This window comes from Egretta garzetta, unplaced genomic scaffold (assembly GCF_000687185.1).
Source record: "Egretta garzetta isolate BGI_Z169 unplaced genomic scaffold, ASM68718v1 scaffold214, whole genome shotgun sequence".
In the NCBI taxonomy this organism is placed as follows: domain Eukaryota; kingdom Metazoa; phylum Chordata; class Aves; order Pelecaniformes; family Ardeidae; genus Egretta; species Egretta garzetta.
In genome coordinates, this window is record NW_009259491.1 from 965,240 (window position 1) to 977,697 (window position 12,458).

Genomic DNA, 12,458 nt, shown 5'->3' on the forward strand with positions numbered 1-12,458 from the left:
AGCCCAGGGTTCGCAGGCGAAACCCAGAAGAGCTCTGCTGCACCCCAAGTGCAGCCGCTGGTGGAAACCCCCCACCTTCACCCGTGGGGTGCTTCTCGTTAGCCTGTGTGGGCAACTCTGCTCCATCCCACGGCAGCGAGCACCCCAGCGTCCCAGTTCCTCAGCACCTGCCCAAAACACAACCCTTGGGGAGCCTCTTTGGTAGGCGTGATAAGCTCAACACCCCAAAGACACCACCAGACCTTTGGGCAGCACCGCCTGCGGCAGGGCTGGCACCGAGCAGAGGAGGGCAAAGGAGGAGCTGGAGGGTTTTAGCCCGAACGATAGGAACACCCCTGCAGCACAGGGTCAGCTGTGCCCAGCCATAACGAAGGAGGAAGGCTTCCACCCAGCAGGTCCCAGCCCAAGGACAACCTGTCCTGTTAACTCCCACACCGCCCTGGCTCACCCAGCCAAGCAGGGAGTCCAGTGACCCCCACTGGTGCCCTCCAGACAGGGTGGGCAGGGAAGGGGTGTCCTGGAACCCCCACCCCCTAGGCTCTCCTCGGTCGCCCTGTCCCCTGCAGCCACAGGGAGCCCAGCTGCACACCCTGCTCAGCACCCAGGGGCTGGGGAATCACCCCCTCCCAGACTCCACAGCCTCTGTGGGCAGCCTGGGTGTCCTGCCCAGAGAGGTGGGTGCCCCATATCCCTCCAGAGGGTTAGAGGCAGTGGGGACAGGCACCGCAGTCGCCAACCCTATTGCACACCATCCCCATGACACATTTCAGCACCTCTCTGGCACGCAGCATGGCACAGCACCCGCCCCAGCGCTGCGGCTCACCCTGCGGAACGGGGGACTTGTCAACTCCACCTCAAAACCCCCCTGGAAGCCATAAAGTAAAAGGGATCAGCAAGGTCACACTTCACTTTCCAGCTCCTCTGCTTGTTCCCCCAAGCCTCCCCTGCCAGGAGGAGAGCTCTATGCAGAGCTGCCCATGGCCACTCGGTCACATCAGTATCCCACAGGGTTCCAGCTATATTCAAGCCAGGCGAAGAAGGTCCTCAGCGTTTTGGGTTTAAAACCAGAGCAGCGCTAGGAGGAAAAACAACTGAGTGTCACCTCAGAGGTCAGAGCTGAAGACCAGGAACTGGCGAGGTGTTAGTGCGAGTCGCCCCTCAGCTAACACCAGGTACAGGCAGGCTGGCCAGGGAGGGCAGAAAGGCAGATGGATGGAACGGTGACAAATCCATCCCAGGGACCATGGCTCTGCAAGCACAGGCAGGCAGCCAGGCTTGCGCTCTGGGGATTTGCAGAGTACCCGTCTGGATTGCTTTGCAAAAACAAGGCGCTTCTACGCTGAGGGCGGTTTTGGGAAGTACACAGGATTCTTGCAACTGAGAGATGAAGCCCCAGAGATAAAAAAAAAAAACAACAACAAAAAAAAAACAACAACAAAAAAAAGACAAACATAGGTTGTTCCAAGAAGCATGTCCAAGAACCTGTCACAGCCGCAAGAGGCAGAAGAACACGAAGATCGCAGGCGTACGTCACCCATTTACTGGGAAACAGCAGCTCCCACGGAGGAAAGATCAGCCCTGTGAGCGCATGGCTTATTCTCGGTACCAGCAGCAGATTCTCAAAGGACCTCTGAGAGCACACCGGTGACAGACCGGGCAATGAGTTTGCGACTCCCTCACCCCCCGAGGGAGCCTGTGTCCTAATTCTAATTTGTTTCCTCCATCCCTGCTAATCCTAACTACTCAGAGTAGGAGTTCCCACCAGGAGGAAGGGAATTAGATTTGCTCAAGGACAATAATCCATTTAAATACAGCACTTCTTAGGAGACTCGGCACTTTTCCCAGCGAGCAGCCCTGCTCTCAGCACAGCCTGCCCTCTCCAACGTGCCTGGGGAGACAGAGAAAGGTCCCATCCCTCGAGAGCATCAAGCTGTCAGAGGGGCTCGGAGAAGCAGCAGCTTCCTCCAGGTCTTGCTTAAGAGCTGCTTTAGTCCAGAAAGAGCACAAAGTCACCTGTGGACTTGCTTCCCAGGGAAGCTGAAACAGCTCTACCCCCACTTGAGGGCCCACATCAGTTAAACAGGGTTGGCTTGAAACTTGGTCGAGCAAGACTCTCTGCACATTGCTTCCCTGTTTGAGCGTACAGGAATGTGCTGCTGCCATCAGGGGACATGCACAAGCCCATCTCTACCTCCCTCCGTCCCTCCCAGCTGCAAGGGGACAGCCCCTCTCAGAGTGCCATCACAAAATCGATCACCAGAGAAAGGATGGACTCACCTCCTTGTGCCATGCTGTATCTGCTTTACTTGCCTGGAGGAGCTTCAGTAGCTCCAGACACCCAGTGCCCTGCAGGTCAGATACTGAAGACGGCTTGGGAGGGGCTGACGAAGCCCCTCTGAGCTGCAGGCCACCGCCAAGCCAGAGCCCAGCATGCCCCCCCCTTCGGTAAAACACAAAGTTGCATAAACATGAGCTCCCTGTTACCCATCTCCCCAAAGTAATTTCAGATCAAAAACAGTCCAGAAAGCCAATTTTAGAAAGAAAAAAAGGGGGGGGGGGAGAAGTCAGTAACAGAGGAAAATCCTCAAGAGCAATTACACAAGAGAATCTGAATATCCCGAGAAGCAGACACCGCTCCTGCCTTCCTGGTAGCAGTACAATCCTCCCTCTCCTTCCCAGCCTACAGTGAACTCTGTGCAGTTTTTAGAGCCTCCCAGAGCCTGCAGTTTCCCTGAACACACTTGTACTGGGACCAAGTGAGTGAGTCAACCCGGAGGAGGGGCCTTGGGAGAAGTCCTCTCACACCCCATGTCTCAATACACAGCTCCCCTGCGAGCTCCGCTTCGCCTGCCCAGCTCAGAAGCAGCTGCCACCGGCTGAAGCTGAACTTCTTTGTTCCATCGCCTCTACAAATTTGGCCTCAAGCCTACAACAAAGCCTGGGTAAGGAGGCTTCAGGCGTCGGGGAGCTTTCTAAAGGGCCTTCGCAACTGTCAGGTTTTGTGCTGCCTACCCAGTTACACCGTTTAGGGACCCACGCTCAGATTTTGTCTTAAACCACACCAGATTCAGAGAGCTGCAGTAGGACACAACTTGCACCAAGTAGTTCTGCAACGCCTTCCTGAACCAGAGGCGTGGGATGTGCATGTTACCCTTCGCTCTGGGAGCACCGGGGGAATCGGTCTAACTCTCAGTAGAGGTAGGAGCTATGTACATGATAGATTAAGAAACACCCACTGCAGGAGGCTCAGCGCTAGCCACCTAGAAAGCTCAGTGTCCCCAGCTGGGAACTGCCGCCAAAGAGGACTTTGAGCTACTAAAGCCAGCCTTCTGCCAGCAGCAGGTACTTGGCACAGGGGACTCCATGGCGCAGCCAGCCCCCAAAACAGTGAGTTGTCTTCTCCCTGCTGAGAGCTTCCAACACTTGCTTCTAAAAGCAACCCCAGAACAGAGGTGGGGGTCTCTGCTCCATCTCAGAGGATCAAACCCAGCACATCACTGACTGCAGCCTGCTTCTAGGCATGGCCAGGACATGTAACAGGGCCCCAGGGCTGCTCCCTGCTGCCCTCCCTAGCACAAGCCCACTTGCGCTCTAGACAAGACACTGGACAAACAGCAGTACGAGATCCAGCCGCCTACACACAGTAAGGCTGCTGAAGAATTAACTCCAGCCTTTGCACTCTTAACTGTATATTTCTCAGTAAAATATATAATATATAGCTCTATAGGACTGATTATAATATATTATAGGCTACAAATACTCTCGCCTTTTCCCTACTTCAATCATATTATGAATCCAATTTTGCATACAGATTAATCCTAGAAGTTATTGCCTTGAATTTATAATTAAAATTCACAGAATAAAGCTTAAATAGTTTTCACAGAGACTCATTATATTAGTGTTTTACATAAGAAGGATAAAAGTTACCAAATGAGAAGAGCAGCCAGTTCAGAAACTATAAATAATTCTATTTAAAAAAAATCAAATCATAAAAAAGTTATGGGAAAACCATAAATATCTTTTACCCTCTACAGTAGCTGCTATAGAACTAGAAGAAACCTGTAAGACAGCTAACTCTGATGTGAATATGAATCACATAAAAAAAAATAATCTCTAGAGAAATGCCCGGCCAAAGGAAACACAAAGGGATTGAAAAAATAAATCTGAGGAAATTAAAAAAAGTAGATTTTTTTATTATTACTTCAAAACAATTTCTACAAACTTTATATAAACATTAGGCTATTGTCTTTAAAATTTTTGTTATAAAAATCCTACAAGCAATCCTTAAAAAAAGGTAAAAGAGACTGAAGGCAAGGAAAGGGTGTCACACAGCCAAACAAAACTGGCTAATATGAATCACATAAAAAAAAAATAATCTCTAGAGAAATGCCCGGCCAAAGGAAACACAAAGGGATTGAAAAAATAAATCTGAGGAAATTAAAAAAAGTAGATTTTTTTTATTATTATTTCAAAACAATTTCTACAAACTTTATATAAACATTAGGCTATTGTCTTTAAAATTTTTGTTATAAAAATCCTACAAGCAATCCTTAAAAAAAGGTAAAAGAGACTGAAGGCAAGGAAAGGGTGTCACACAGCCAAACAAAACTGGCTGTCCTGATTTCATGGACTAATGACCCTTGCCTGGGGCCAACAGGAAGAGACAGAAGTCTCCTAGGGAAGACATTCCCATAGGCCCTTTATGGCATTCAGGGGTTTTGAGCCCGTATGGGCCTTTTACTCCCTGATAAGGCAACATTATCTGTAGTGTAAGAGATTCATAAATAGTTCTCCACAAAAATGCTTCACATCGACAGCCTGCTGCAAGACATCTATTAGCAAGGTTTATAAAAAAAGCCACCTTCTTTAGAAGCAGCCAATCGGAGCACGACACTCTGGATGCAGACACATGGTGTTTGCTTCCATACAGTCTGTTTTGTGTTTATGTACCCTCTATAAAACCAAGCAGAAAAATTTGGCATCTTTATTCTTTTTACACTAGCTTTAGAAAAAAAAGTACACTGAGGTTTTTTTTTTTTTCAGACTCTTTGTATTTCATTGGGCCCTTGTTAGCTGAGCAGGATGAGAAGGGTCACATGTAGGAAGTTTGTTTTTTCTTGAAATTCAATCCAAAAAGAGCATTTGTTCAGCATATCTCATCTGAGGGCACAGTGTTGCCATACAGTCTGTTTGTCCCTTGATGGGCACAAGGTACTGCTGAGCTTTAAGCATAGAACTCGTTTGTAGGGGCTTTCTTGTAGATGGGTTTCTTCCCAAGGTCATAACTGCCTTCGTCCTTTTTCTTCATGCGATAGACTAAGAGGAGGATCAGGAAGACAGCAAACAGGAGGCCCACTGCCCCTCCTGCAATGAGAGCTGGGGAGGAGAAAAAGAAAAAAAAAAAAAAAAAAAAAAGACCATCATAAGTCTAAATTCCCAGACAACTCCAAACCATCAGCTACATCTCAAAACCTGCCTCAAGGGTATCAGTCCCCAGAATTGCCTCCAGAGTCGGTACAGTCCATGTGCCTGTCACTGTATGGGCTGGCACTTTCAGCAACAGCAGATGTTAGGGACAAATGCTTAGGGACATGGTTTAGTGGTGGGATGGCAGTGTTAGGGTAATGGTTGGACTTGATGATCTTAAAGGTCTTTTCCAACCTAAATGATTCTATGATTTCATGTTATTGGAAAAGGCCAGAAACTGCTTTAAATCCAACCATAGAATAATCACATGTTCCACACTGACCAGTTTGTGTTAATCTTCCAGTTTAGTGCAAGGAAGAAATTTTGACAAGATATCCTCTTTGTTTTTTGTAGACAAAACAGAAAACCCACCCAAAAGCGCCCCACCACAACCCACAGTGTCAACTCCAGGAAAGTGGTATAGCTCCGATTTGAATGCTTTGTTAACTGCCTGTGTGAGCTTTCTCTGGGGACTCTGTATTTCAATTAAACAGAACATCCCACTACCACCACCACCTCCCTCCAAAAACCACCCCAACAACCAAAAACCACAAACCCACAAAAACCCACCAAGATTTTCTCTCCCCTCACACCAAGGATGACCACAAGACTTCAGTGAAGTTTATCCTTTGCTGTGACACCTACTCATTACACTAAATCAGCTTCTTTGTTCGGTGGCTTTGCAACCCAGTCTTCCAGCCACTCCTCCAACTGGGAGGATGGCTGCAGACTGGCAAGGTGTGCCAAGGTTTGTACTTGGACCATCAGGCCAAGTGCTTGATGAAGCATGCCTTGAGACAGATCTGTCCCACATGCTGAGGGGAAGCCCCTCGCTTGGTTTTGCTCTAGACAGAGGTACAGCTGACTAGGTGTTCACATCCCTTAGAAGGGTTGTTTTGTTCCTGGCAAGGCTAAGAAAAGGCAGGACTTGGGCAGAGGTTAGAAGGAAAACACCTGCATTTGATATGAAAGTCTATGATGTCATTGACTTATGGCTAGATACGCCTCTTGTTGAGGTAGTATCTGGGTGCAGAGCAGCTGCCACATGACTTAAGCCAAGAGTCAGCTGGCAGGCTCAAAACCAAGCTGTTTACCCCAGCAAGGCAAGCTGTAGGCTCTTCTGCTGTTTAAGGACTAGGAGGCAGACGTGACCCTGCTACAGGTAGTCAGAGCAGTAAGGCATCTCATTTTCATTCTCAGCAGGACCTGCTCCCCAGGGAAACAGGGAGCAATAAAAGCCACTTTGATTTACAGCATTAATGATTTATGAGGACAAGGTGGAGTGTTACCTGTAAGGACTTCTGTTCTTTCAAAGATGCTGCTGTTGGCTGTGCTTGCCATGGAGATCTTATTGGACAGGTTCTCTTCAACAGGTACAACTTTGTCTGGAATGATTTCGTTGTTCACCACTGTGTTTTTCTTCTCATCTTCTATCTTTCTCTCAGTATCTCCAGGGATATAGTTGTCAGATATCTGCAGAATATAGACAAACCACACCCATCAGTAAGCAGCACCCAGCCTACCTAACAATTGAAAGCAGGAGGGTGTGCAGGGAGAAGAAAGTTTGCTTAGTGCATTATGAGTACACTGTTCCTGCTCACGCAGGTAGATTCATCTTGATGCCACATCTTGCACGGGGAAGGGTATTCAGAAAGCTTCACAGACAGACCAGAGTAGCTATGTGTTGCTTAAAACACACGGAGGCAATACCTACCACAGGAGCATCCACAGTGGTCAGATACATGGCATCTTCAGTGTATGAATAGTCTGCAGGGGGGGGGGAAAAAAAAAAAGTAAAAAAATAGAAGAGGACACGAAGTCTTCCTCTCACTACATGCTATTTTTCCATAATTCAGACACTTCACACAATACCAGCAACTGCAGACAAACTAGGACTCTTGTTCTCTGCTGCCTACAGTTCCCTCTCACCTACCAGTACTTCTGCCATTTAATGGCTTCGAGTGCACAAGACCATGAGATGTAATCTTAAGACCAACACGTCTTGCATGGGAGGGGTCTTCAGCTGGATCCATTGGCCCCTGCTGCAGATTATCAGGAGGTGCCCTCCAAAGCAGGTCTGCTATAGCTTGCTAAGCTAATGTCAGTGGAGGGCAACACTCTCACCACCCATCCCTAAAGGATAGTTCACCAGCCCTCTGGTTACCAGATCTGCCCAAACATGTCAGGCACCAATTTCAGCACTTGTTCTTTCACCTTTATGGGAACATTTGTTTTCTAAAGGGGACACAGAGCTACAGAAACTGGTTTGGGCAGGGAGGTTTGCGTGTCACAGAGTTCACTTCAACACCAGTTAGTCTTTTACCTTGTTTGGCCTCAGCTGAGATACTAACTTTAAGCCTTTTAACACTGCCTCAACAATAGTTTGGGTTTTGTTTTTTTTTTTTTTTTTTTAAACTATTATTTGTATTTAAGGTTCTCAGTGGAGTTCAACAGGAAATAGATCCAGCCAGTGCAATGCCTTTTCACTTGCATTAAGACCAGCTTGGCTGGACTCCATCTGTCTTCCCTGGTACAACCACTTTCACTGTTCTCATCTGCGAGTGTCTACAATTTGCACGGCTTTCTCATCTCCACCTGACGCTGTAGTTCCCTCAGGAGCTCTGGCTGTGCACTCATGGGCTGGTGCTGGAAGAAATTTCACAGCATTAACTAAGGGAAATCCATTTTCCCCCTTCCCTGCTTACCTCCAGACCCAGATGCCTCATCTATATCTAACCCATCAGAAGTTAAGTGAGGCCTGAATTCGCCAATGTCTTCATCATCTGGCAAGTCTCCAGAGGCAGGGTAGCCAAGCCATCGGGCATCCATGGTCTCCGTTTCTCTCACCTGTAAACAAGGATGGAGAAGCATTAAGTATCAGGCAACTCCTCAGAAACATTTTGCAGAAGGTCAAGAGTTCAGAGCCTGTGCCGAGCACATCATTTCCATCAGAAGAACATTAAATGCTGAACTTCCTCTCCCCCAAACCCCTTATCTTCATCAGCCTGGGAATAGCTGAATTCCCCTAGAATTTCTCAAAACAGAAGTGAGAGCCAGCCTGGCAGGGGAATTTCCTGAGGGCTACAGATTCAGGAGGTTCACTTGAACCCACAGGGTGAAAATAGCACAACAGGATCTTGGTCAGGAGCTTGTAGCAAAAGCAATACCTTCAGTGTGTGATAAAGGGGGATTTGGAAGGACTTGCTATTCCCAGAGAAAAAGCCTGGCACCTACAGGTCATTTTTTTGCATAGCACCAAAGCCTCACACCAAGGCAATTCACTGTTTCTTGTACTGAGAACAAACCTATCTTATCACCCAAGGGTTAAAAACTGGTCTGTCAGTTCAGCTGAATTGCAATGCAATATAGTGTGACGTTCAAGAGCGCTTGCTATCAATAATGACTTGCCTGAAGGAAGAGCTTCCCCTGCCTCACCTCCTGAAACACACATAAACAAACAAGTCTATAAAATGAAGTCCCAATTCTATGGCCCCATGGCTGCAGTTACAGATGCACGTTAGCAAAGTGGCAGGAGAGCCTCCCAGAGAATCAGCTGTCGGCCACAATGGCAACTTACACACCAGAGCTTATCTGCACCTTCAAGGAGCCATAAGCCCAAAGCTCCTGCCCTCACCAAGGTTATGCAGTTTCCCCAGAACTACTTCCCCTCAGGCCAGCCCCGGTAAGGGTACTGCAGGTATGAGCTCTCGGGTTGCTCAACACCAGCCCACAGATTCCAGCAGCTCCAGATGCTTCCACAGCCATGAAGTCATCACCACAGTGGGGACCCGACCCCTTCCCCTACATCGAGAAGCACAATGCAGGTGGATGGGTCCCACAGCTAGGGGCTAAACTGCCAACATTTTTCCATGCTGTCCCCACAGAAAGACTGTGAACACGTTGCCTGGGTGTCTCCTAGAACTTGGGCTCAAATCCTGAAGGTTTAACTACCCAGGAGAGCATTTTTAATCCACTCCACAGTCCTGCACATCTGAGGGCTCTTCTTAACATACAGGTTTACCACAAGCTACAGCCTCACAGGGGGTGAAGATCACAGGCTCCTGGGGACAGTTACATCTGGGTGGCACCACCCGAGCCCCAGCGCTTGCTGCTTCACCAGAGCAGCAGCGAGACCCAGGCAGCTGGGATCAGCCTTCCTGCTGGCCCAACCAGGTGGGGCCCACCCTACAGCCCAGTGCTGGGTGACACCAGCTGACGAATCACGTCCCCTATCGATCTCACAAGCGAAGGCCAACAATCAGCCACAAGCCGTGTGTCAGCTTCCCCTGCCCACAGCCCCAGCCCTGCTCCCAGCCCAGATTTCCCTGGCCATTAGCATACTGGTTTTGCCACACACAAGACCTTGTGGTCAGGACAAGATGTTTCTCATTTTGCATAAGGAGCAGTGGCTACTCGATGTGCTTTTTGTGAGCTTATTGAGGCATCTTTGGTTTCCCCAGCAACTCTGCTGGAGGATAACCAAATGAACAGCCTAGAGGGCATGAAGTGCTGAGGCCAGCTCTCCTCCCAGACCCTCAGTCTCCAGTCTACCCAAGCCTGGCAATAGGTGATGGGAAGGGGGCTGGGGAGGAAGGCTAGCTGGGAAGAAATCCCCTCCCAGCCTGGAACCAGACGTTCCTAACATTATGGATCACTCGCTCCAAGGTAAATTCATTTCAAGATATGCGAAACCCAGCCAAAGCCAGACCTGCAATGGAAACTGCTGCCAGCACACAGTAGCTGTTCCCATGAGAGCTTCTGGCCATTTCATCAAGGGGTGGGAAGAGCCTAATTCCCGTCTGCCAGAGCTAGGGCACCATGGCTGGGGAGCACATTTGCTGCAGATCCGCATATCCTGGCTGCTGCGTCAGGGCAGATCAATGTTGGCAAGAACGCTTCTCTGAGCCGCACCCCTCTGCCAGCTCACGCTGTACTTAGTTATGAATCACAGCCAGCTAATGTCCTAATGAGGGCAGCTCAAGAAAAACCACGTTTAGGCCACTGAGTGGCTGGGAAGCAGGCTCTCCTCCCAGACCCTCAGTCTCCAGTCTACCCAAGCCTGGCAATAGGTGATGGGAAGGGGGCTGGGGAGGAAGGCTAGCTGGGAAGAAATCCCCTCCCAGCCTGGAACCAGACGTTCCTAACATTATGGATCACTCGCTCCAAGGTAAATTCATTTCAAGATATGCGAAACCCAGCCAAAGCCAGACCTGCAATGGAAACTGCTGCCAGCACACAGTAGCTGTTCCCATGAGAGCTTCTGGCCATTTCATCAAGGGGTGGGAAGAGCCTAATTCCCGTCTGCCAGAGCTAGGGCACCATGGCTGGGGAGCACATTTGCTGCAGATCCGCATATCCTGGCTGCTGCGTCAGGGCAGATCAATGTTGGCAAGAACGCTTCTCTGAGCCGCACCCCTCTGCCAGCTCACGCTGTACTTAGTTATGAATCACAGCCAGCTAATGTCCTAATGAGGGCAGCTCAAGAAAAACCACGTTTAGGCCACTGAGTGGCTGGACAGCAGGCTGGCCTTACTAGATCAGCCTAGCCGTGAGCAAACCTGTGGCAGACAGCCACGATGATTAGTACATACTGTGGAACGCACCAGGTTTGGCTATCAGATAACCCTATTTAAATGAGGACAGTGTTTACAAGCCAGAGGACATAACAAGGAAATTACTGACTCACAGGCATAAATAAGATTACATGGGAGTGTTCCCTGAACTCACTCTTCATCATCATCTTGAGCAAGGACGGGGAAGTTCCTGGAAGCCACAAGAGCTTCTCAAACTGTACAGAAAAAACTTCTCTCATGGGCAGTGAGCCTCATTTTACAGATTCGTCTTTCAGGGAAGTTAGAGGGCTGCTGGGCACTTCCATACTTACACCCTTCAGGTTTCAAGACATGCTCTCCTAGGGAGCAGGCTCCTCCTGGGAGCTGGGGCATGGGCAGCCAGGGAAGAGTTAACACTGGAGTTCGGTGCTCCAAGGGCAGGTCTGGAGCAGGCACATTCCTCGCATATGCACCTGCTGAGGGGGCACACAGGCACTTTCACAGACTTAAAAGCAAGGGCTTCCCAAGTGCCACATAAATTGCTCCCTGGAGAACTGCTTAAAAAGTACATCCCTTTCCAAGAGAATCCAGTCCTCCCTACAGCTCTGCTATCAGGTGAAGAGGCACCAGCGAAGGTGCCCGTGCTTCCTCTCAGCTGGCAGGCTGCAGCCAAGAGGAAAAAGCTAGGAGACCACCCCAGGATGATGGCCAGCCCTTGCCAAGTCCTCTCTTGCTACATTCAGCTTAACACCTTCTGCAACTGCCAGATGGAGAAGGGCACCGCCACGGCTCCGAATCTGCTTCCCACCACCTGTTATCCCAGCACTGGAGCCGGGCCAGGGACTTGCTGGGACAGTCGGACAGGGCGGCTGCACAGCCCCACCTCATCCTGGCAGCCCAAGTCAAGCCCTGCTATTAATATGCTCCTCTCTGGGAGGGTTCTGTACAGAAATCAACCTTTTCTGCAGGAGTCCAGTTCCAGGATTTCTTCCTCATGTTAAGCAGCTTTATCCTCCGTAAGCACCAAGGGGGATTAACCAACATGTTGGGGAGCAGAAGCTTTTCATGCCTGCCAGTGGCCAAAAAAAATAAGAGTTTATTCCCTGCCAGAAAACCAGCATGTTGGGCACGTGAACTATGAGCGTCATTCCCGGAAAAGCCGGCCACAGAGGTCTCATGTTTGAGCCCAAGACAGGCTGTACTACTGGACGAAGCCAGACACTGTTTGCTAAGTTCAGGCACAGGAATCACACCCCTGGCACAGGCTCACAACCCTGCTGTGCTCCATCCCCAGCCTGCCCCACTCCATTTCGTGCTCCTGGGGCCTTCACTTACAGCCCCAGCATACCACTAGCCTCTTCTCAAAGCAAGAGCCTCTATTTATTGAGGCAGCAAGCAAAGTTTCTGCCCAATGAGTGAATTTTCCCAGCCACTGGCTAA

At 49.4% G+C, this 12,458-nt stretch overlaps 1 protein-coding gene across 2 annotated transcripts; it reads right to left on the bottom strand.

Annotated features, from left to right (window-relative positions):
* Window positions 1-5,027: 5,027 nt before the first annotated feature.
* SDC4 (syndecan 4) lies at window positions 5,028-8,313 on the bottom strand. 2 transcript variants are annotated; one of them, XM_035892884.1, is made up of 4 exons: window positions 8,172-8,313; window positions 7,181-7,224; window positions 6,756-6,939; window positions 5,028-5,376 (listed from the first exon to the last, which is right to left on the bottom strand). In XM_035892884.1, exons 1-4 carry the CDS (start codon window positions 8,293-8,295, stop codon window positions 5,225-5,227), a joined length of 504 nt encoding a protein of 167 aa, XP_035748777.1. In that variant the 5' UTR covers window positions 8,296-8,313; the 3' UTR covers window positions 5,028-5,224. The 2 variants fall into 2 exon arrangements, with proteins under 2 accessions (XP_035748777.1, XP_009635634.1); XM_009637339.2 differs by having other exon boundaries at window positions 7,181-7,233.
* Window positions 8,314-12,458: the final 4,145 nt, after the last annotated feature.